The 26,068-nt window shown below is 38.0% G+C and overlaps 1 protein-coding gene across 3 annotated transcripts in view; it reads left to right on the forward strand.

Moving 5' to 3' along the window:
* cacna1eb (calcium channel, voltage-dependent, R type, alpha 1E subunit b) overlaps positions 1-26,068 on the forward strand; it is a 139,926-nt gene that overhangs the window by 39,216 nt on the left and 74,642 nt on the right. For all 3 annotated transcript variants that reach the window (XM_067363705.1, XM_067363706.1, XM_067363707.1), the window contains 6 exons: positions 8,108-8,298; positions 9,235-9,338; positions 10,466-10,581; positions 13,922-13,975; positions 14,745-14,825; positions 15,114-15,323. In XM_067363705.1, the coding sequence (XP_067219806.1) occupies positions 8,108-8,298; positions 9,235-9,338; positions 10,466-10,581; positions 13,922-13,975; positions 14,745-14,825; positions 15,114-15,323 (756 nt within the window). The remainder of the gene's footprint in view (positions 1-8,107; positions 8,299-9,234; positions 9,339-10,465; positions 10,582-13,921; positions 13,976-14,744; positions 14,826-15,113; positions 15,324-26,068) is intronic.

Raw genomic sequence — 26,068 nt, forward strand, 5'->3', positions numbered from 1 at the left:
ATGTCCTTGGTGGCTCTTTCCAGCAACCCTCTAATACCAAGACGACTGAGAGTCCAATGTAGAGACTGTCCTGCAAAGCCCCTGCCACCTCAGTGGGCTTGCACTAGATACTAGATACTTGGCCCTCTTGTGCCTCCTCTATGCAGTCTTCCCAAGGGACAGTAATGCTGCGTTCCAGGCAGGTTTTTGAGCCTCTAAGTCACGACTTCAATTCACGACTCACGACTTTGTAGCATTCCAAGAAAGTCACGCCAAACTGCATAAAAGTGTAAACAAACCAGCATGGCGGACTGTACAGGGCTTATGCTCATTAACAATTATTTGTATTGCCAAAGGTGCTTACTCCTTGCTTATTTGAGGGAAACAGGAGGAAAATGGCGCAAAGGCAAGAGAAGCTGTTATACCTTTTATTTTACGTTATTTTACCGTGCACTTGCATAAACACAGCATCCATGGGGCTGCCATTGTTGTTTCGCGGGATATGTGACTTCAGAACCCGTAACTGGGAGTACATCGATCTAGTACGAGTTCACGGGTGGGAAGTCACGGGTTTGAAGGTTGGAAAAACATGGGTTACGGGTTGCCTGGAATGCAGCATAAGTTCCAACATGACCACTTGCTTGGAACAGTCAAATGTTAAGATCAAATCTGGCCTGAGTGCCATCCTTTTAATGTTTTCCGGAAACTTCAGCTGCTTCCCTGGGTAATCCTTCAGCTGCCAATTGCGAGTTGAGACTAGCAGCCAAGTTGGGGCTCTGGGCTCCGTTTGAGGTTTCTTTCCCACCCTGACAAAGGCCATGTTGAATGTTTACCAATGAATATTGGCCTAGAAGTTAGCCCCAAAAAATATAATTTAAAATTGTTATGGTAAATTAGCATTGGATACTATAGAAATACAAAAATTAGTTTTTCATTATTATTATTATTTATTATTGAACATAATCCTATCACTTAGGCCACATGGCTATTTTATATTATTATTGAACATAACCCTATACCTTAGGCTACAATGGTCATAAGTTAAGACAAGCACAGTTAAATTGACCTCAATTCTTCTTATCAACCAGTTGCTAAGACAAACTAACTTGTTTAATTGCCTGAGTTTAAAGATGCCCTCTTATTTTAGGCCAGCCAGTGAGAAAAGTCTTTTGCATAGTACAGAGGTTGCAGGGGTGACCAGATATTTGCAGGTTAAGGGCTCGTTCACACAGAACGCGTTTTTGCTTTGAAAAATGTGAGACATAGGCAGTGAAATGGGGAAAAATGCAAGGTCTCGAGATGCGTTATTTCACACATTCACACTTACATATAAGTCAGATAAGTAAATGGTATGCATATATTGCGTGCTGTCCGAGGAGAGGGCTCCAAGCTTGGTATTGGCCCAAACCCAGAGTACTCCCCCCATATTCTAGTTAGGAAGATAACCCAGGCGAGTGTGAGAAGACGGGGTAGTGGAGGGATGCTGTAGAGAAGCATAGGTGAGTCGACTGCTTATTTATGTAGTCCTCCACTCATGCTGATTGGGTAAACATGTTGATTACTGATTGCTGTCTGCTGATTGGAATGACGTGATGATTTGTTAGATCATTTGCAAATACTCCTCCCGAACTTTGTTAATAAAACATCATCAAGTTGGACCGAATTTAACTTGAGCGCCGCATTTTTAGAACACCGCGTCATGTGCATGACATGAGCGCAACAGTCATACACGAAAAACAATGGAAACAATGAGTAGTGCATTGGAATAGAAAAACACATTCTGTGTGAATGACCCCTTAGGAAGAGAGTTTAACATGGGCCCCTGAATGTTGTTGACCACCACTGTTGAGGACACTTATCCATCTCAATACTGGGCTCAGTTCAGCTCTGTAGTGATGTAGAGCATTGCTAAGCTCATTTTCCTCCTCTGATTCGGACTCTGATTCCAGCAAGAGTATTATCACAGGGTTGTGGAATACCTGTGCTGGGTCCTGCTTCTTCTAGCATCTTCTCAAGGCAGGATAACACCTGTTCCCTCTCTCCTCTTGATAGGCACTACAAGTCCTTAAAAAGTGGGTCAAGAGCTGAAGCCAGTTTCAGCCATTCATGTCAGCTTGCCACTCAGCAAGTACTTTCTTGAAGACAGCCTTACCTTACCACACACAGTAGGCTGGATCCTCATCAGAGACCTTCATTAAAATGGCAAAATGCAGGCAGCACCACAGAGCAGTAGATATAAACCTCACCCCAAGGAGTTCAGTCAAATTCCTGAAGTGTAAGATAAATAAATATGAACAATAAATGAAATTCAGTATAAAGTTTAGGCAAGACAAGCTTATTTATATCAATTTATAAAGGATGATTTAAAATCCTTTACATTTTGCAAAGTTCATTTCATGGAATTTTTAAAGACTTTTTTTATTGCCATGGGCACCTTTGTCTTGCTCAGTAAGAGCATGATCTTAGGCATGATTTTCTGTGCAACAAAAGTATATTGTGCGACACAAATACATTTGAATCAACAAACAAACAAATGCATTTAAAAAATAATGCAATAATTTGTGGCACTGAGAAAGGTGGGTCTGCAGCTTGTGCAGTTTGTCCCACTCAGCTGCAGTCAGCATGGTCTAACCTGTGTTCCCGTTGGACAAAAGTAGGTTTAACAGCCTCTTGGTTCCTTAAGCCAAATACAGTTTTAGAGTGTTTTGCAAAAATAGATTGTAAAACCGGATGCAGTTTTACCATAAATTGTCTCACCGTTAAAAAATAGCCACAGAAGCTAGCATGGTGTTAAAAAACAAACAAACAAACAAACAAACAAACTTGGTTCCTTAAGAGACAGGTAATCATAACGAGCGACGAGTTCCACATTGTTGAAACATCTTTTATTAGTTGTTCTCTCTGTCGTCCAAATGCTGCTTGCTGCTGATGTAGTTCCTCTGTATTTGCAGGGCTGTGCTTAAAATGTCCTACAATTTTGTGACACTTTGTCAATGCATCAACAAACCCACTGTCAGAGAGGCAAACAGTGCTGGTCCTCTGCAATATGTTTGACATTGCATGTGATCATACAGAAGTTTTCTTGCTGCAGCAACCATGTTTTGAGCTCTGTCTCTTCCGATGGTGGATGCCCCACTCCTCAGCTTCTGTTTGGCACATGCATCAGAATAGTGCCACGTGACTGTCTTCAGTACTGTAAATGCAAAGGACTGAAGTTTCTAGTCATGATTGTTGAAGTGTGTAGTGACACCTAGAGTTGTGATTACTGACCGAGGTCCAGTGATCTCCAGTCAGGGCAACATATTTAGATTGAGCTAATACGTCCTTTTTTATTTTTGAAAGTACAGTATGGTGTTTTGTAGGTTGTATTGTAGGACGTAATTTGAAATGCTTTAATTAACCCCTATTGTCTTCCACAGTATTAAAAAGTTGCATTTGTTTGTTTTTCCGATGTAGACTTACATTTGTACTGTAATTACATTTGTACTGTAATTGTACAATACTATCATATATTTTGCATGAGACTTTTTATTGTAAATGAAAAATGGCATCAGTTCAGACCCTATATTTATTGCATCTGCCATATTTTCTCACGGTCATGCCCCCAACTCGAAATCTTAGGCCTTAAAGAAAGTTCAGAGTTTCCCACTTGTAATTATGACTTTGTAGTGTGGTTCATTTGTGTTTAACGTATTAAAATGATCTTTCCAACATGACTTGAACGCACCATAAGCCAGTCAACTAAATCTAACCATGTGACTTATGCCAAGTGAATTAACACTTAAAGGGTTAGTTCACCCAAAAATGAAAATTCTGTCATTTATTACTTACCCTTATGCCGTTCCAAGACCTTTGTTAATCTTCGGAACACAAATTAAGATATTTTTGTTGAAATCCGTGAGGCTCCGTGAGGCCTGCATAGGGAGCAATGACATTTCCTCTCTCAAGATCCATAAAGGTACTAAAATCAGTTCATGTGAGTACAGTGGTTCAATATTAATATTATAAAGCAACAAGAATATTTTTGGTGCGCCAAAAAAAATAAATAAATAACTACTTATATAGTGATGGCCGATTTCAAAACACTGCTTCAGGAAGCTTCAGAGCATAAATGAATCAGCGTGTCGAATCAGCTGTTTGGAGCGCCAAAGTCATGTGATTTCAGCAGTTTGGCTGTTTGACACGCGATCCAAATCATGATTCAATACGCTGATTCATTATGCTCCGAAGCTTCCTGAAGCAGTGTTTTGAAATCGACCATCACTAAATAAGTCGTTTTTTTTTTTTGGCGCACCAAAAATATTCTCGTTGCTTTATAATATTAATATTGAACCACTGTACTCACATGAATTGATTTAAATATGTTTTTAGTACATTAATGGATTTTAAGAGAGGAAATGTCATTGCTGGCTATGGAGGCCTCACTGAGTCATCGGAATTTAACAAAAATATCTTAATTTGCGTTCCGAAGATTAACTAAGGTCTTACGGGTGTGGAACGGCATGAGGGTGAGTAATAAATGACAGAATTTTCATTTTTGGGTGAACTAACCCTTTAAGGGACTCTGGAAAATTATATCATGACAGCTGTGATGACTGAAAGCACCAGCACAATGTTCACAATCCCAAGCCCTTCATTAGTGTCTATCCTGAGTTGTGACATCAAAGGCAGTAGATAAGGAAATATTTAGATCTATTTCACACTCCAAAAAAAAAAAAAAAAGAGAGAGAGAGAACCAGTATGAGTACAACATTTAATATTGTTAACAAACTTATTTTCATGAATATACACAGATATTTCTGAATGGCCATCAATGGAGAAAGATGCTAGCAGAGACTAACTAGGCCATGCTAAACAGCTAAATGTTTCACTGTGACTGAGGTGAAATCTAGGGTGTTTCTCAAATGGAAAGCTGTGCCCTAGTAAGGCTGCAAAAATTAGGCTTCCACGTCACCAAGCTCCTTCGAAGGCAGTCTCAAGGCATCCTTGGAAGGCAGCCCTTGCTTTGTGCTCTTCATTCAGTGCATTTTGAAAGATGCATCAAGTGTATCCTTCATTTCCTCCAGTCACCCACAATCATCTGAACACATTCCAATCCATGAAAAGGAATTTACAGAAAATGAGTCGGAATTGAGCTCATCACATTTTATTATTAAATGCAAGACAACACTATGTTATACACTATGTTTTCTTTTCTTTAGTTGTAAATGAATTGCAGATGTAAACCACTGGGAGACCACAGCCTTGTTCACTGTATTGCATTCAGTGTTAGGGAAAGAAAAAGTAACTAACTCTCTTAAAAAAAGTAACTAATTGCATTACTTGGTTACTTTTTATGGAAAGTAATGTGTTACGTTAGTTTTCGGGTTATTTTTTCTCACTTGGGCTGCGCTGGCTTGATTGTTTTATTTTTGGCAAATGTAAAGGCCCTTTCACACCAAAAGTGAATAAGCTTCAGGCTGAAAGAAATGCAAATTCACACCTGTAAAAAAGAAAGAAAAAGAAAGTTAGGACGCAAGAAAAGAAAGTTCAACACTCTTGCATCAGTAATAATAAAAAAAAGAGAAAAAAATGAAACACAAATGTGATGTTTAACTATATGGTTGATTTGGATCATTGAGGGTCAGCAGCAAAGACATTGGTTAATAAAGTGAGATTAAATACATAAAGTATATATATATTATTTAACTTAATTATTGCAGGTTTGCATAATATTCTGAGTTTGCATTTTACTATTTTTATTCATTTTGAGGAATATTGAATCTGTTTTTGTGCAAGTGAGATGAGTAAATTCATGGTCACATTTAGTCTAGAACTACAAAAACCATCAAGTTTACACACAGCGCACACAGTGCCTCTGTACGTACAATTTCTCTCAACATGGGGACAGGAGAGCTGTCAGTCTCACTCCACCCCTCACCCCTCCCTTTTGAAGCACATAGAATAGCTATGGTGGCCGACACAGGACAAAGATGTCGTCGTCTGAAACTGCAGAGAGTAGCCAATCAAGCAATGAGGTTTCTTCTTACTTCTAACAAAGAACGGTCTTTGCTTCTAATAAACCAGACGACTACTACTACTATTACTAGCAAAGAAGAACAACAACAACATAGTGACAAAACGCACTCTGTGCAGCAGTTTGTCCGTTTAGGGCTACTGTAGAAATATGCCACTGCAAAATAGCGACTTCCATGTAAGGGGAACCGCAATGTATTTAGATAGATATGGTTCATTCTTAGGTAATAAAAACATAACGGTCTTTATACACCACTGAAAACATATTAGTATGTATATTATATATTGTTTTGTATTGTTAAACATATTGTTATGTATATTGTATTGCATTTCTATCAATAGATCATCCTAAGTATTACACATTGGACCTTTAATACCAAGATTTATATTTTAAAGTATTTTTCTCAAATCATTCTCATTCTACCATTTAATGCTGAGAACTATAGTATAAAAGCCTTAGAAGGACAGGTCTATTAAAGGGTTAATTCATCCAAAAATTACATTTCTGTCATTAAGTACTCACCCTCATGTCGTCCCAAACCTGTAAGACCTTTGTTCATCTTCAAAACACAAATTAATATATTTTTGATGTAATCTGAGGGTTTCTGAACATAGGCAGCAATGTCATTGCACCTTTCAAGGCCCAGAAAGGTACTAAAGACATCGCTAAAATAGTCCATGTGACTACAGCTTGAAGCGACGAGAATAAAGACACTGTTGAATAATGTCTTTGTTTTTGTTTTGTTTTCTTGACGCTTCATAATGTTAAGGTTGAACCACTGTAGTCAAATGGACTATTTTAATGATGTCTTTATTACCTTTCTGGGCCTTGAAAGGTACAAAAACGTTGCTCCTATGTGTGGTTCAGAAACCCTTGGATTTCATCAAAAAAATATTTTAATTTGTATTCCAAAAATGAACGAAGGTCTTTCATATTTGGAGTGACATGAGGGTGAGTATTAATGACAGAACTTTCATTTTTGGGTGAACTAACCCATTAAAGGGTGCTGCTTCACTAGGATGCAGCATTCCATTTGAGAAACATCACTAAATGTCATAGCAGACACTACCCCAGTCAGACTAGGAGGATGGAATCATACATAATTCTAAGGGCCAGATTTACTAGCAGCTTGTGCCAGTGCAAACCCTCTTTTGGCGTTAAAAACTACTGTTGGGATTTACTAAAGACACGCAGTGCAAAATTAGCACTGAAAAGGCATGAACTGAGTTGTTTTTGTGGCTGACCTTATTGCATATGCATTTGTAGGAGTTTCCCTTTCAAATGCAAAACTTAAAGGAGGAGAGTACATAAATGAATCGCGCAACGCGATTTACTAATGTTTGCGCTTGTCAATTCACTGGTATTTGTGCCATTATTTAACGCCCATAAAAAGCATGTCTTAACCCATTTTGTGACATGGCTACAATTGTTACTGCTAAGAGGAGACACCACAGCGCAGAGAACAGAGTGCGTAGTAGAAGGGAGAAAATATTTTCCACTCATAATAATTTATTTGGAATGCCAGAGGAAGACGTTATCCATATATTACATGTAATAAGTTGCGCCTGTGTCGACCCACACCTGATGAGCATCAGCTTTGCTTATTTGTGACCCAACACTAATTTGCACTGCTCTTGGTAGATTGCATTGGTCATTATGTAAATTATTTTACTGTGTTCTTTAATTTGCGTGTCAGCATTAGATCACGTGCAAAACTTGTCACTCCCATTGCCGCATTTGTGGAATTGTGCTCTCATGCTAATTTTTGTTTAGTAAATCTGGCCCCAAATATCTAATTCTAAAGTCTCCCTTGTTGATTTTAACATAAACTTATTTATTTTGAACTGCAAACAAAGTGAGCATCACTGACATACTGCTTTCTCTAATATAAATTGTGTTCAGCTATATTTGAGAATATATATATATATATATATATATATATCTATATCTATATATATATATATATATATATATATATATATATATATATATATATATATGGTAATTTATCAAAAAGATGACAGTAGCATAATGTTTCTGCAATCTTTTTATTCACTATAATTGTGTAGTCATTGAATGCATCATATAATATTCCTGTCACCGTTCTTTCAGATAATGAGACAGTGGACTCTTCTGAGGTTGAGTTTGCTTGTGGAGTGAGGAAGTGCCCTGATAAATACACCTGCAGTGGCTCTTGGATTGGGCCCAATGATGGCATCACTCAGTTTGATAACATCTTGTTTGCAGTACTAACAGTTTTTCAGTGTATTACCATGGAGGGATGGACTGCCGTCCTGTACAATGTGAGTTCATACAAATTTATTGTTGACTGATTGGATTTATATTTACATTGATAGAATACCCATGATTTATCTTTATGCATCCTCATTAACCTATGCCAACTCAGTGTGATTTCTGTATACAAATTTGACGGCATCATATATATTCAGTCTCTTATTACAGACTGACTTATTTATACAGGATTTTGCTGTCATTAATTACTCACCCTCATGTCATTCCAAACCCATAAGACCTTTGTTCATCTTCAGAACACAAATGAAAATATTTTTTGATGAAATCTGTGAGCTTTCTGACCTCCCTTTAGACAGCAATGTCATAACCAATTTCAAAGCCCAGGAAGGTAGTAAAGACATTGTTAAATTAGTCCATGTGACTGCAGTGGTTCAACCTTAGTGTTATGATACTTTTTGTGTGTTGAAACAAAACAAAAATAACGACTTCAACAGTTCCTTCTCTTCCCCGTCAGTCTCCTATGCTGTTCACGTTGTAAACACAGTGCAGCACTTCCTGGTTCTACGTCAGAATGCTGGCTCATTATTGCACACACATGCATTGTGGTGTTCACATGTACAGCGTCAGCCAATCAAGAAGCTCTCGGATTTCATCAAAAATATCTTAATTTGTGTTCCGAAGATGAACAAAGGTCTTATGGGTTTGAAATGACATGAAGGTGAGTAATTAATGACAGAAATTTCATTTTTGGGTGAATTAACGCTGGAAAAAACAATAAAATTGGAGTTGAAATCATTCTGTAAATGTCTGTATTGCATTTATTCAAACATAATGTTTACTTTGCAGACAGCAATTATTTATTGGACTGTAAATTAAAAAAATAAAAAATAAATAAAAAAAATAACTATTTAACACAGCACTTAACAATAATCTTCTCTTCCTCTCAGTTTTTACTTTATACATTGATTATTGTTATTTCTCCACAGACTAATGATGCTTTGGGACCCACGTGGAATTGGATATATTTCATTCCTCTCATCATCATTGGCTCATTTTTTGTGCTTAACCTTGTTTTGGGTGTTCTTTCTGGGTAAGAGTTTCACAAATATTTCCTTCATAATTTTTTTATGCTCATGTTGTTCCAAATCTGATTTCATTTTTACCATGAAACACAAAAGGAGAAATTGTAATTGTAATGTTTTTTGTTTGTTTGTTTGTACTTTGTACTTGGCACAACAGCACAGAAATATTAATAATAATAATAATAATAATAAACAATTACAATGAATGAGGACTATAACTTTCAAGCATCAAAAGGATGCAAAAGCATCTTTTTGCGTATTAAGGTAGTTTATATGACTTGTGTCATCTTCTGGAATCATACAGTGTGTGTGTGAAACAGACCAAAATTGAACTTAAAGTTGAAACTTAGAAGTTAACTCAACCAGATCAGTCTGATTTGTGGTTAAAGAATCATCCAGAGTGATGTTGGAAACAGGATCAAATTTGTTGATTAATCAACGCCATTATTATTATTATTTTTTTTTTTGAACAATCAAATATGTACCAAGGAGAGCTATAGCAGATATCAGGATTGTTTTGAATAAACTTTATCTTATAGCTTCTGAATCTTTGTATAAAACTCACAAGTCATATAAACTGCTTTTAATACACTTTCTAAATATGTGTTTGGTGCTTTTTGTATATTTGTTTGAGTCTTAAAAGCCTAGGTCCCCATTCATTGTAATTGCATGGAAAAAATAAATTTGTGTACTACAGAAAAAAAAAAAAAAAAAAATACAAGTAGGCCTAAATGTTGACTGATTTTTCATTCTTGAACTAATCTTTAATCTTATTTATTCTTATCCAATAATTTCAGGGTTTGATATGCAAAAAATAATAATAATAATAACAATTTTTAAAAAATCCTGAATGCTTATTAGTTTTTTTAGTTTTCACTCAATGAGAGAATTATTGCCTTCTGGTGAGCCTGTAGTCGTAGGTGGGCTGAAAACCACACACTCTGGATGATTGGTTCAATAGGGATTGATTACTGTACTCTGTAAATCAGCCTCCACAGTGTTTCTTAGCTGTTCATGCCTTTATAGATGGTAAAAGGTCAGAACTTATAAAGCACTTAAATTATGTCTATTCTATTAATCGTTTACTGAATGTGAATGTGTGTGATGACAGTACATTTTCTAAATATTTCTTTAGGGAATTTGCTAAAGAGAGAGAGAGGGTCGAAAACAGACGTGCCTTCATGAAGCTTAGACGACAGCAGCAGGTGGAGAGGGAACTCAACGGCTACCGGGCCTGGATAGACAGAGCAGGTACAAGTCAGAAGCATGTATTCATTTAAATCCAAAATATTGCTAGAAATGCTAGTCTACAAATATTCAGACTTGGATTTTTTTAGAAAGCTGTCAAAATGTGGATTTGAGAACCGGGTCTATGTTGACAGTACTGCTTGCAAGATACTGGTACTTTGCAATTGGATTTTTTTTTTTTCTTTTTTTTTTTTTTTTTCTGGTTGTTAAAGGGATAGTTCACCCAAAATTTTGTCATTAATTACTCACCCTCATGTTGTTTCAAACCTGTCAGATTTTCGTTCCTCTTCGGAACACAAATGAAGATCTTTTTGATGAAATCTGAGAGCTTTCTGTCCCTCCATAGACAGCTACACAACTGACACTTTGCTTCATAAAGAGATTGTAAAACTAATCCATATGAATTGAGCTGTTTAGTCCAAATTTTCTGAAGAGACACGATGGCATTATATGATGAACAGATTGAATTTAGGCTTTTATTCACATATAAACATTCATCAGCTCGCACAACAGTGTGGTAAAGGGAAGCTCAAGCATGTTTGCTTGACATGCAAGAACCAATGAGGTTCATTCTTGTGTGTTACACAAAACATTTGAGCTTCTGGAAGAGGCTTGTTCTCATGCATCAAGCAGGTTTGTTTGACCTTCTGTTCACTGATCAATGTTTATATGTGAATAAAAGCCTAAATTAAATCTAAATATAAATTGAAAAAGTCTCCTCTGAAAATTTAGACTAAATTCATATGGATTAGTTTTACGATCTGCATCGTTTTAGTTTTGCATACAGTAGCTGTCTATGGGACAGAAAGCTCTCAAATTTCAACAAAAAAGATCTTCATTTGTGTTCCGAGGTTTGGGCGACACGAGGGAGAGTAATTAATGACAGAATTTTCATTTTTTGGTGAACTAACCCTTTAAGAAATCGAACAGTAACAGTGTTTACAAATGTATCTTCGAGCTTGTAATGAACTGTTGTCTGATAAATGAGTTAGAATGGATACTGGTGTCATGGTTTTGTATCAGGTTCTTGTATGCTTTGTTAGTGATTGCATTGGTTAGCCGGTTAGTCTCGTTCATTCATGTTGATTCATGAATGTTGATTCATTCATGCTGATCAGTGATTTTCTTTCATAATCTATTTTGGCATACAGTGAAAGTGATGTGACGTTAATTTGTCTTCTGCATTTAATCCATCCAAGTTAGTGTAAACATTAGGAGCAATGAATAGTGAACACACACACAAACTACAAACCGTGGACACACACAATATGATTGGAGGTCTGAAGGGCACCTCAGTCGTGGTTATTGAGGGTAGAAGAGAGCACTGCTCCTTCATTTCCTCACCTACATTTTCCTGCTGGTAACCGTTAGGCCACGACTGCGCCATACAGTTTGTATGTTTGACATGCTGTTTATATGTAAAGGTGGGAAACAAGCCTGCAATACCTGGGATTGGATGCTTCAAAACATTGATTCTTTTAAATAATTTGATTTGTGGCACCATGTTCTCACTACCAGCTCGCTCGTCACATATGGATGCTCGGGCAGGACAGTGTAGCCCTTTATTTTTCAAGGGGTCCTGACCAAGCGGCCATACATGGTGAGTTGGGAGCAGTGGCGGCTCGTGGGTTTTAAATTTTAAGAGGAAGCACGCTATATTGGAATCCCCTGCTGAGGACTATTATCATTATTATTATCATTATTATTGTTATTAGCTTAACTGCTTTAAATTGTATTTTTTCTCACTTATAGAAAGAAAATTGAAAGAAAATTACACATATACAGCAAGATAATACAAATATAATTTCACTCACCTAGTCTACCACTCTACAAACATCCATACATTTCTGTGTTAAAAGAGCGCATTGGGCCATTTAGTGAAGCTGACTGCTGTAGCTTATATATCCAACTTAGGCATGGAGTCTTCTTTCATTTTTAATTTGTAGATACTGTTTGAATGATAACTTGGTAAATTGTTGGCAATCAAACATTCAATATTACTCCTCTCCATAATTAAGATACGTGGTACATTATCAGCACAGCGGTAGCAGTTTAAACTAATATCATGTAACGTTATTTATATAATTTACACTCTATGATGATTGGTTGATATTCCAAGGGAGGCTAGCCTCCCCTGTGATGGATCTTTTTTCAACTCTCATAAGCGCTGAATGTAAAACACTCAATGGTGATTGGCTAATTTTTTTATCAACTGAGGCACAAGACGAGCTTGGCTCTTGTGCCTCCCCCTCCCCTTCTCTATCCCCTTAGCGGTTGTAATGACAGCAGCAGATTCGGCACGTTCGTGAAAGAAGAGCACTGCTTTTGATTCATAACATGTTATGGTGTTACAGGGGTGAAATTAAAAGCAAAAATACACATTCGGAGACATGAAATGAATTGAATAACTGGGAATTTTATTAACATTAATTTACATTTTGGGTAGGCTGTGCCTCCCTTGCCTCCCCTGATGAGCCGCCACTGGTTGGGAGTGAGAATGTGTTGCTAATTTAGATAGCTTGAAAGAGACAAAAGGCTTTCATTAGTCAACAATGAATTAAAGACAAAAAAGTTATCAGAGAAGAGTGGGTGAAATGTTCTGGAGGAGTTGTGGGGAAACAGAGAGGAAATGTGGTTGTATGCTGAGTGGTAAAAGTGCTCTTGAGACCAGTGAGACATCAAGTGATTTTTGGATGCCACTGATGCAGTAATATCTGCTGACGGGACACTGTAGATGTGACAGTAGCTAGTAGAAACAACGCTGATTGTTCAAACTTGGTCTGCTACTATGCTACTAAAATATTCCCAGTACACTAAATTACTAAAACTACTGTGGTTTAAGGTGTTTGTTTTGAAATGCAATTTTATTTGTATTCTTTTGCTTTTTAAAATGATTTCAGCCAGGCTAGCAAAGTTTCATGTCTTTACCCAGGTTCAGTGACAGACTGTGCTCTGATTGTGTACTACACCTACACCACTCTTTTCACATTTCACCCTGCCACCCACCACCTGAACACAACATTCAGGTGAACATGAGTGTGTGAAGCTGCTCATTCTCCCACGCAGTGAAGGGTCAACGAAAAGGTGACACTGACTCACTGACTGGAGTGTTTGTATATGTGCATGTCTGTGCTTAGAATAGTTGATGCTTCTACAGTACAGCAGATCACTTTTAAGAGGCCTACAGCTTGTCACACTTTTCCTCAAAGCAAACTGAATAGACCAATAATCGATTTAATCTTGAGTTAATTATGTTAATTTTATGTTAATGTTATATTAACACTCTCTCTCTCTCTTTCTTTCTTTCTCTCTCTCTCTCTCTCTCTCTCTCTCTCTCTTAAAGAGGAAGTAATGCTTGCAGAAGAAAACAAGAATTCTGGGAGGTCAGCGTTAGATGGTATGAGTTTCATTTTAAGAGAGCTGCACAAAAATAAATTTATTGTCTTATTTATGGAGAGTTTGGTTTTTAAACCAGTTTTAAACCTAAAATGCAAGACTTTAACATAAAATTAAAAATCTTTTTTGAAAGTGTAGATTTAAAGTATGCTGTTATTGATTAATTTTGATAATAATAATCATACATTTATAACCTATGGAAGAGTTTCACCCAAAATAATATTTCTTACGGCTTCTAGACAGAGCCAAAATAAAAATAAATAATAGCTATTTTCAAAAAGTAATAATTTGAAAATGGAGATGTGTTCACAGTTTAAAGGACTAGTTCACTTTCAAATGAAAATTACCCCAAGCTTTACTTTACTTGCAAAGAAAGTGTAATGCCTCTCGCAGTTCAAAATGCTACATCCTACGGCTTACATATTCAACTCGCAATAAAAGCTTACTGACACAACATAGCTAGATATTTTACTTTATAACTTGTTAAATATGGATATTTTTCTTACACAAACACATCCCTTCACTTCAGAAGCCCTTTATTAATCCCCTAGAGCCATGGATGGATGCATTTTCTTAAGCTTTATACTCGTTGGTCCCGTTCACTGCCATTATAAAGCTTAGATGTGTCAGGATATTTATTAATATAACTCGGATTGTGTTAATCAGAAAGAAGAAAGTCATATACACCTAGGATGGCTGTGGCTCTCTATACCTTCATGATAAGAAACATAAGGCCAACAAGTGGTGCCATTTAACCCTTTTAATTTTAGTTTTGAAACGGGCCACCAGCAAGAAAAATGCAAGGCGTCGAGGACCAGGGGAGGAGAAATATTCTGAAATCTCTACAGTTGGTGAGTAAAATATAAATGTCATCTTTGTTTTCATTCACATTAAGACTTGACTTGTTTTGTTTTGTGTAATCAGTTTTTATGTTTGGGGTACCATTCAAAATGTTCTTGTCTTAACAATTTGATTGACTGAAGGGAAGGAAACAGCTATGATTAACACATATTCCATGAATTCATCTCCATTTTTCAGGCTTTTGAAATACCACCATTGACATTCTGATAGTAAACAAACAGAAAATGACAAATTACATTCTTTGAGACTATGGATTTCTTTTTTCTTTTGCGTGTCAGGTGGTCCCCGACCAAGAGTTGGTATACGAACAGCAAGACGAGGTCCTGCTGCTTACATGCGGCGCAAGGAACGCATGTTGCGAATCTCTATTCGTCGCATGGTTAAAACCGACAGCTTCTATTGGATAGTCCTCAGTCTGGTGGGTCTCAACACCATCTGTGTTTCCATCGTTCATCACAATCAACCAGAATGGCTCACTGTTATTCAGTGTAAGTGTCCCCCCCCCCCACACACTAATACTATATTGACTATTACTGCTTCTACTTAAAGTAATATTAATGATCCTGATAAGAATTGATAAATGGCTTTCTCTCTCTCTCTCTCTCTCTCTCTCTCTCTCTCTCTCTCTCTCTCTCTCCCTCTCTCTCCCTCTCTCTCTCTCTCTCTCTCTCTCTCTCTCTCTCTCTCTCTCTCTATATATATATATATACACACACACACAATGGTGTTAATAAGTGTTTGCCCCCTTCCTGTTTTTTTTTTTTTTTTTGCATGTTTGTTACACTTTAATGTTTCAGATCATCAAACTAATTTAAATATTAATCAAAGATAACACAAGTAAACACAACATGCATCTTTGCAGAATTGTTGTAATTCAGCCACACTGGAGGGTTTTCGAGCATGAACCGCCTTTTTAAGGTCATGCCACAGCATCTCAATAGGATTGAGGTCAGGACTTTGACTAGGCCACTCCAAAGTCTTCATTTTGTTTTTCTTCAGCCATTCAGAGGTGGACTTGCTGGTGTGTTTTGGATCATTTTCCTGCTGCAGAACCCAAGTTCGCTTCAGCTTGAGGCCGGACATTGCCTTTCAGGATTTTTTGGTAGACAGCAGAATTCATGGTTCCATTTATCACAGCAAGTCTTCCAGGTCCTGAATCAGCAAAACAGCCCCAGACCATCACACTACCACCACCATATTTTACTGTTGGTATGATGTTCTTTTTCTGAAATTCTGTGTTACTTTTATGCCAGACGTAATGGGACAAAAAGTTCAACTTTTGTCTCGCCAGTCCACAGAGTATTTTCCCAAATGTCTTGGGGATCATCAAGATTTTTTCTGGCAAAACTGAACTTTTGCTCAGCAGCAGTTTTCGTCTTGGAACTCTGCCATGCAGGCCATTTTTGCCCAGTCTCTTTCTTATTGTTGGAGTCATGAACACTGACCTTAACTGAGGCAAGTGAGGCCTGCAGTTCTTTGGATGTTGTTGTGACCTCTTGGATGAGTCGCCGCTGCGCTCTTGGGGTAATTTTGGTCGGCCAGCCACTCCTGGGAAGGTTCACCACTGTTCCATGTTTTCATCATTTGTGGATAATGGCTCTCGCTGTGTTTCGCTGGAGTCCCAAAGCTATAGAAATTGCTTTATAACCTTTTCCAAACTGATAGATCTCAATTACTTTCTTTCTCATTTGTTCCTGAATTTGTTCCATAGACCAATCAGTTTGCCCATGCTGACCTCTGTCCACCGCCGAATGCGGCAACAGTGAGGCATATGTGCATCAGATCTGGACCACGGTGCAATGAAAGAAGGTGGCCTGTTCTGATGAATCACGTTTTCTTTTACATCACATGGATGGCCAGGTGCATGTGCATCGCTTACCTGGGGAACACATGGCACCAGGATGTCTTTACTTGGGGTAATTTTGGTCGGCCAGCCACTCCTGGGAAGGTTCACCACTGTTCCATGTTTTCATCATTTGTGGATAATGGCTCTCGCTGTGTTTCGCTGGAGTCCCAAAGCTATAGAAATTGCTTTATAACCTTTTCCAAACTGATAGATCTCAATTACTTTCTTTCTCATTTGTTCCTGAATTTCTTTGAATCTCAACATGATATGTAGCTTTTGAGGGTCTTTTGGTCTACTTCACTACTACACTTTCAGGCAGGTCCTATTTAAGTGAATTCTTGATTGCGAACAGGTGTGGCAGTAATCAGGCCTGGGTGTGGCTAGAGAAACTGAACTCACCACAGTTAAGCACTTTTTCACACTGGGCCATGTGGGTTTGGATTTTATAATAAATCATATATATATTTATTGGCATGACTGTAAATCATACAATATTGCCAAAGAATACATAAAATACTAATAAAAAACATCTGTGTAATAGAAGAAAATAATATCAAATATTATAACGCTATCAAATAGTATAACTTAAACTTAAAGGTGCTAAAGAGGATGTGTTGTTCTATACATTTTTGCAATATTACTTGAAAATTACTTGTCTTTACTAACTGATAAAAGACTATTTATTAGGTGCACTGAAAGGAATAATATTAATATACATCATCTGTGCACGAGGTAGGGCCTTAAAAACATCAGCCAATCGTTTACGCTATCATCGGCTTGTCAATCACTGCCATTACGTTCTTTGTGAAAGATGTGCGCGGATTGGCTCTCTGGCTTGTCAATCACTGCCATGACGTTCCTTGTGAGACACGTGCGCAGCTGCGCGCTCCAGTAACTTTCCACACTCTACAGGTGCCGCATGCAATGTTTTTGTCAGGAGACAGGAGTAACAACTGCAGATTATGAGTTACCTGCGGTGAGTGCGACATAATGAATCCACTAACACGACACAGAGAATGCCGGTGGTAAACAAACACTCGTGTTCCAATACTTGTGCACGAGTATTGGGAGGCGTTTCCTTGAAATTCAAAAACCCACTAACAGTCTTTGGTTTCTCAGTCGACGAAAAGATCCTCTTTAGCACCTTTAAATTAACAGTATAACACATTAGAACATGTCTGAACATTTGATACCACAGTGGTTAAACAAATATATATACACACATGTACGGAGGGTCACTGTGGTGGATGGTAGGGAAACACACTGAAGTCAGACACACATTACACACATTCACCTGCTGTCTCTCAGGCTGTGGTACATCCACACGTATCTTGCAGCCAGTGCTGCTGTCGGTCCCTCTCCTAATATTATCTTTATTTGTTCTACTATATATATATATATATACATATATAATAGATAGATATCTCGATCAGGCATAACATTATGACCACTGACAGGTGAAGTAAACACTGATTATCTCTTCATCACAGCACCTGTTAGTGGTTGGGATATATTAGGCTGCAAATTTTGTCCTCAAAGTTGATGTCTTAGAAGCAGGAAAAATGGGCAAGCCTAAAGGATTTGAGCGAGTTTAACAAGGGCCAAATTGTGATGGGACTGCATAGCCATAGACCAATCAGTTTGCCCATGCTGACCTCTGTCCACCGCCGAATGCGGCAACAGTGAGGCATATGTGCATCAGATCTGGACCACGGTGCAATGAAAGAAGGTGGCCTGTTCTGATGAATCACGTTTTCTTTTACATCACATGGATGGCCAGGTGCATGTGCATCGCTTACCTGGGGAACACATGGCACCAGGATGCACTGTGGGAAAAAGGCAAGCCATCGGAAGCAGTGTGATGCTTTGGGCAATGATTTGCTGGGAAACCTTGGGTCCTAACATCCATGTGGATGTTACTTGTGTGGACACATACCACCTACTAAGCATTCTTGCAGACCATGTACACCCTTTCATGGAAACAGTATTCTCTGGTAAATGTGGCCTCTTTGAGCAGGATAATGCACTCTGCCACAAAGCAAAAATGGTTCAGGAATGGTTTGAGGAGCACAACAATGAGTTTGAGGTATTGACTTGGTTTTCAAATTCCTCAGATCTCAATCTAATCAAGCATCTGTGGGATGTGCTGAACAAACAAGTCTGATCCCTGGAGGCCCCACCTCACAACTTACAGGACTTTAAAGGGATAGTTCACCCAAAAATGAAAATTTGATGTTTATCTGCTTACCCCCAGTGCATCCAAGATGTAGGTGACATTTTTTTCTTCAGTCGATCACAAATGATGATTTTTAACTGCAACCGCTGCCCTCTGTCATTCAAATAATTGCAGTAGATGGGAACTTCATCTATAAGAGTGAATAAACCTTGCTTAGACAAATCCAAATGAAACCCTGCGGCTCGTGACAGCACATTAATGTCCTAAGACACGAAACGATTGGTTTGTGAGAGAAACCGAAAAGTATTTATATCATTTTTTACCTCTAATACATACTATGTCCAACTCCGTTCATGACTCCTTTAGTGATGTCTGATCGCGCTCTGTCAATGGCAGTGATGTCTCACGCGGACTTTTAAATTTATTAACTTCGTCTGTATGCTACAGCAAAACAAAGTAGGGCATGGCAATATACACAATTAAACCAGACAAAATATAACTATTTAGCTATTAAAACACACACACACACACACACACACACAAATCCAGCCGTTTTGCTGCGGTGTGAGTTGACACCGCATAGAAGACGGAACAAAACCTCGCTGGAGCCATAATCTGCCGCAGACGTGTGTAGTGTACATAAGGGGTAAGGCTTTATGGCTGGGACTGGTCGGTCTGCGCATGTGACAATTATCACACAAGCTTTACACAAAGCTGGCCTGTATGGCAGGGTGGCAAAAAAAGAAGCCTTCTCTAAAAAAAATGCCACACTCAGTCTCATTTGCACTATGCAAAAACACACTTGGAAGACTCTGATGCCATCTGGCAAAAGGTGCTATGGTCTGATGAGACCAAAATTGACCTGTTTGGACTGAACTCAAAGCGCTATGTTTGGCGGAAAGCAAACACAGCACAAAACACACCATACCTACTGTGAAGCATGGTGGTGGCAGCATTATGTTGTGAAATGTGTTTGGTTGACAACATCCACGAATACAAACAGGCTATCCTTCTTCCCCATTGGACCAAAACAAATTTTCTGGTAAAAAAGGAAGGGGGACTGTGCATGAATGCATCCAACAAAGTTCAGTCTACAAACTGCCACCCCTCTGAATCAGAAGAATATTTAGCAGTTAGGTGTCAAACTAACTGCAGAGAAAGTTGGCTGTGGCTGTCATCATTGCTGTCTACGTCCCCTCAAATGCAAAAGCACAGGGCAGTATTTTCCAGGACACATTGTACATGTTTAATGTTTCTCTTATCATGCCTTAATACACCTGACAACTACCTTAATCAATAGTAGAGTGCCAAAAAAATAGATGTGTCAGATAAGGTGGGCAGTGTTGGGTGTGCTTTAGCACCTGAGCTGTTTTTTTCTTCCGCTTTTCATTGTGTGTTCTAGCCTTTAAAAGTATACTCCATTGACCATGAGCTTGTACGGGCACTACAATTGCTTTGTGATACTCCTCCTGACCTGGAGAGCACAGTGGGGGCTTTGGTTTCTGCTCTAAAGGAGAAAGAATAAGGGTCAAAAAAGCAAAGAAATACATGCTGATGTGCCTGCTGTTCTTGGAGGAAGAGAGAGAGAGAGAGAGAGAGAGAGAGAGAGAGAAAGAAAAAAGGAAAACATAGGTGGCCTGTGTGAAAAAAAGGGCAACTGGGATTGATGCCACCAAATGGACCAACCAATTAGTGCAATAAATTTGGCTGCACATGCCACCACGCCCCTGCTGAAGCTGGAATTTACATCACAAGAACTTTATGTGAGGCTTAGCAGCAAACAGAAAACAAGAGCATACTTTTGAATTAAAGTTGACACCACATTCAGTGAACTCTTAACCTGATACTTAGTTACCAAGAGGCAATTGTTATTATAGCATGTAACTTCAATCATAACAGTCATAAGAAGGTTTTCCCATACTTCCATCAGCTTGTCTCTATCCCTTTTCGAGGCATCTTTGATCACATTTATACCAACATATGAGACCAACATTGAGCATTTCCCCGCCCCCACCTCATGAAGTCAGACCTCTCTTCTGCACTGCGTATCAATGTTTTTCAGACACAAAAACAGTCATGTCATCCATCAAAATATGGAATGGCCTCTCCACTGATTGGTGGACTTGGAGGAATATGAATTATTGATAATTTGTAAAATAAAAGTCGTTAATATAACAAATGTTGTGCTTTACAAAGTTTGCTTCAGTATTTGCAGTTTTTTTTTTTTCTTTTTTTTCTTTTCATGTTTCTATGGTATACTGGAAAGTATTTAATACGTTTTTAATATTTTTTTTTTTTTTTTTTTTTTTTTTTTTTTTTTTTTAAGCAAAACATTCAATATAGGCAAATAGTCAATATTTACAGTCTTGACCCTTCTTAACCTCTGTATTTTACTCTGGCATGCTAGATATTAGCTTCTGGGCCAAATCTTGACTGATTGTGAACCATTCTTGCTTGCTTACTTAGTGTTAGGAGTTGATCACAATTTGTGGGCTTCTGCTTGGCCACTCAACTTCTGAGGATTGACCACAGGTTCTCTATGACACAGATCCAAAATTTCAATATAATGCTCCAAGCCATGCTGAGAAATGCATGGATCATCACCAAATTTCTCCTGGATCATTGGGAAAAGTTGCTTCTGCAGGACGTTTTGATGCCATTATTTATTCCTAGCAGTGTTTTTGGGCAGAATTGTGAAAGCCACTCCCTTGGAACAAAAGCAACCCCACAAGGTTGGTCTCAGGATGATTTACTGTTGGCATGACACAGGACTCATGGTAGCGTTCACCTTTTCTTCTCTGGACAATCGGTTTTTCAGATGTCCTAAATAGTTGGAAGTGGGCTTCATCAGAGAAAATAACTCCACCAGCCTTCTGCTGTCCAATCCTTGTACTTCCTGTAGAATTTCAGTCTGTCTTTGTTTTTTTTCTTGGAGAGAAAAGGCTTCTTTGCTGTCCTTCTTGACACCAGGTCGTTGTCCAATAGTCTTCACCTCACTGTGTGTGGAGATGCGCTCACACCTGCTGCCAATATTGAGCAGCTCTGCACTGGTGGTAAAACAATTCCTTACCTGAATCCTCAGGAGGAGACAGCTCTGGTGCTTGCTGGACACTCTGGGACATCTGAAGCCGCCTTCACTGCTCTCTCCTTGAAGTTCTTGATAATCCGGTAAAAGGTTCTTTCGGGTGCAATATTCTTTGCAGCAATTTCTTTGCATGTGAGGCCATGCAAAGCGATTATGGCTGCATGTCTTTTTTTTGGAGGTAACCGTTGCTAACACAAGAATACAATGACTGAAAGCACTTCATCCCTCCTTTTATAGTTTATCAGCCTGCTCATATAATCCAATGAGGATGATTACTGATTACTGAATGATACTACTCATTCACACTTTCCCATGTGCTGATGATATGATTAGTGAAATTATGTTAGCTTGTCATTTTTTTACCAGGGCCACATTTTTTTTTTGAAATTTAGTTTTTTTGTGATAAAGTTCTAAAGGTTTTTTTTTAGACAGTAAAGCTTTTTTGCAATTATTTAAAATACATCTGATCACTCTGCACAATAATCTAGAAACAATGTGAATCAACACCACAACAACTGAAGCAGCAAACATTGTGCGAAACACAAAATGTTTGTCACTGCAAAAACTTTTGGCCATGACTGTAGATGAGCTTGTTGCCGCACCATAACCATATCACCCCACTGGAAACTATGGATGGATGCTAAGGTTTTTTATTCATTTACTTACTTGAGGGACTTTTTTTTTTTCAGTTTTCAGAGCTAGTGACAAAACAACATTAAGGGATGCCAGGGGGAAAAACAAACAAAAAAACATTACTGCTGGAATCAACAGGTTCAAGGGTACATATAGACAGATGGTCCAGAACCTCTTAGACAATGACAAAGAACCACTCTACCACTGATTTGATATGACACCCCACCTGCCACTATTTCAGTCACAAAACGGTGGTGGGGTTGTTTCATGAATTGTCAAGACAGCACACAGAAAGGAGATGAGAGACCTTTAGCTGTGGTGAACAGACAACAATATATCACTCATTGTTATTAAGACCACACAAATTTGTTTTGTCTGGGGTGATGTTAAGGTGTAAAGAGTTAAAAGATGGGTTAACATCACAGAGAACCTCACCCAGAATACCTATTTCTTAGTAAAGGGCCAACAGTGACTACACTTCCTCAATAGACTCAGAAAGGCTGACATGAACACACTCATCCTCAGATACCTCTACAGATACCTATGGGGAGAATCCTGACCAATAAAATAACTCTGGTTCGACAACTGTTCCACATGTGAACAGAAAGACATTACAGTTAATGTTAAAGACTACACATCAATAAATCCAGCATTCCAAAGTCTAAGATTAGGGCTGTCAAAATAACGCGTTCATTTTGATTAATTAATCTAAGAAAAAATAACGTGTTAAAAAAAATAACGCAGATTAATCCATCCCGTATTGACCTTTGAACCTGGAGCCATTCTTGTGTGCGCGAGCTCTCTGTCTTCATTGTAAGCACTGTCTTTGCTCTCTCTCTACCTCACACATAATAATCTAAATCAACTGACACAATGCTAAAAGTTCCTGAAACCGAATCCATGTTTCACGAGGCGCATTCGGAGAATGTTTTTCCTGAATAACCGTGTGAATAGTGCTCAAAAGAACGTCGCCTCATCTTCTCTGACAGGCACCCTGCACGTGCAGCTGATATAAACCACACTTTCAGTAAGCAAAAAAAAAAAATCCTATCCAGTGGTGAAGTGTTTTCTGTGTTAACAAATCTTTTGCGATATCCTAATAACAGTCGCGATTCGCACACAACGCGTCAACGTCCGCTAATGTTCAATTCGCGACCTAATGACTCATTTGAACAGATTCATTTTAATGAATAATGACAACAACTGTCCACCGTCCACACGGTCTATAATGAATCATTTACTCGAACAACTCTGAAATGAGAACATAAGTGTGCTTACCCCATTTAGCAATAGTGATTAGTAAAATTAGCCTTAATAATCCACAATATTTTCAGGTTATTTAAATATCAATCTGTAGTAAATTAGGCCTACCTATAAAATCAGTTAGTTTAGACTGGAGTGAGGTGAAACCAGAACAAAGCAAGTTGTTAGCTAGGTGCATTCAATTGTATATGGTAGAAAATTATATTATTAGTTAATATAACTTCTAAATGCTACTTTTTATTACTTTTCAGGTTTAGCAAAAAAGCATCTTCTCTTACAAAGCTATAAAATCACTTTTTTTTTTTTTTTTTTTTTTTTTTGCAAAGAGGGCAAGAAAGAATTACAGTGAGAGTGCCGGGTACTTTATTGTCAGTATTAGGCTTGCAGATCACGTGGGTAGGACACTTTTTACTGTTTGTGTGGATGACCATGTCTGTCACCACCGAAGACCATTTTTGACCCAGGAAAAACCCTGCATTGATTCATCTGAATTGAAATATTTAATACTTTCACAGCAAAAATTATGTATGCGATTAATTAAGATTAATTAATCACAGAGTATGTAATTAATCAGATTAAAATTTTTAATCGATTGACAGCCCTATCTAAGATATTTACTCAGTGACATTAAGTGCCCCTGGTCTATTCTCAGGAGTGCAAGGATCAACAAGGCTGAGAAACCCCTTTTTTCCAGTGACTTTCAAGCAACTTAACATATGATCATCTCCCTACTCCTTACCCATATACACTTCTCCCCCACCCCATCCGGCCCACATAAAAAAAAAAAAAAAAAAAAAATCATGTTATCATTTTATGACTAATTACTCAGCGTCGTCAGCATTAAAGCAAAAATAACCACTTCATCCGATGTTTTTGAATAAAACAGCCTTGACAGCCTACTTACTGGAGCTCCTCTTAACTACTGTCTGAAGAACTGTTCTCTTCTCTCCCGCCGGCGCCGCCGGACTTGTACACACAAGAGTGTGACGTGCGCATGAGGCACGAGAGGGGTGACTTAAAATGTTTCAAAACTTAAAACGCCTGTTTGCGTTTGTATTGCTTTACTACGTACACAATAATTTTAAGTATATATTTATTTACAATTCATGGAGTGGTTTTTAATTATATTTTTGGGCACTCAGAGAAGGGGGGTCCTGACCCCCCTGTCCCCCCCGCGATTTACGCCCCTGAGTAACACTAATAAAGAAATACAGCAATGATCTGAGCAAATCATTTGTATCTCTAATGAGAGCTGTCTTAGTACTATGGTACGGTCTAAATCCTGAGTGGAAATCATCACAGATACCATTTCTTTCTGAAAAGGAGCATAGTTGTAAGGAATCTGCCTTTTCTAGTATCTTTGACAGAAAAGGTTGATTCAAATTTGGCCTGCAATTGGTTAATTCTATAGGATCAAGTTGCGATTTTTAACAAGGTTTAATAATAGCCAGCTTAAAAGTTTTCGGTACTTAGTATACTAATGACATAATGAATTAATGATATTAATTATATTAAGAAGAAAATCTATGAACTCTGGAACCATCTCTTTTAGTAGCTTTCAGTAGCATACATGTTGTTGATTTAGATGTAAAAACGAGTTTAGACAATTCTTCCTTTCCTATAGCTATGAATGAATGGATTTTTTTCTCAGGGACACTACAGTGCACTGTCTGATGTGATTTTGTAGTAGATAGTTGCATAGTTATAATTTTCTCTCTAATATTATCTGTAAGTAAAGTAGTTTATAAAGTCATTACTGCTGTGCTGTTTGGAAATGTCTGGGGTTGAAGCTTTATTTCTCGTTGACTGTGGGTTGAAGAGGGTTGAAAAATAATCAGATCCAGCAGTTTTTAAGCCCTTTCTGTGCACAATCATGCACTCTATCCACAATTTGTGAAAAACCTCTAGTTTTGTTTTTTTCCAGCTACACTCCATTTTTCTTGCTGCTCTCTTAATGGCCCATTTGTGCTCATTGTACCACAGCATTAAACTATTTTCTTTAATCGTTTGTAAGTGAGATACCTGGAGGAAACCTAAGCCAACATGTGGAAAACATTCCAGACAATTCCTGTTACTTAGTGTTATTGAGGGTGGCATTTTATCAGATGCATTAGACCAATGTAATTCATTTACTAATAATAGTCATTGTTTGAAATTAGGCTTTATAGAAAGTTCAGAAGACAATCAGTAGACAGCCTCAGTTTGTCAGTGGCAGGGGTGTCCAATCCTG

The sequence above is a fragment of the Chanodichthys erythropterus genome, chromosome 16 (assembly GCF_024489055.1).
Source record: "Chanodichthys erythropterus isolate Z2021 chromosome 16, ASM2448905v1, whole genome shotgun sequence".
NCBI lineage: Eukaryota > Metazoa > Chordata > Actinopteri > Cypriniformes > Xenocyprididae > Chanodichthys > Chanodichthys erythropterus.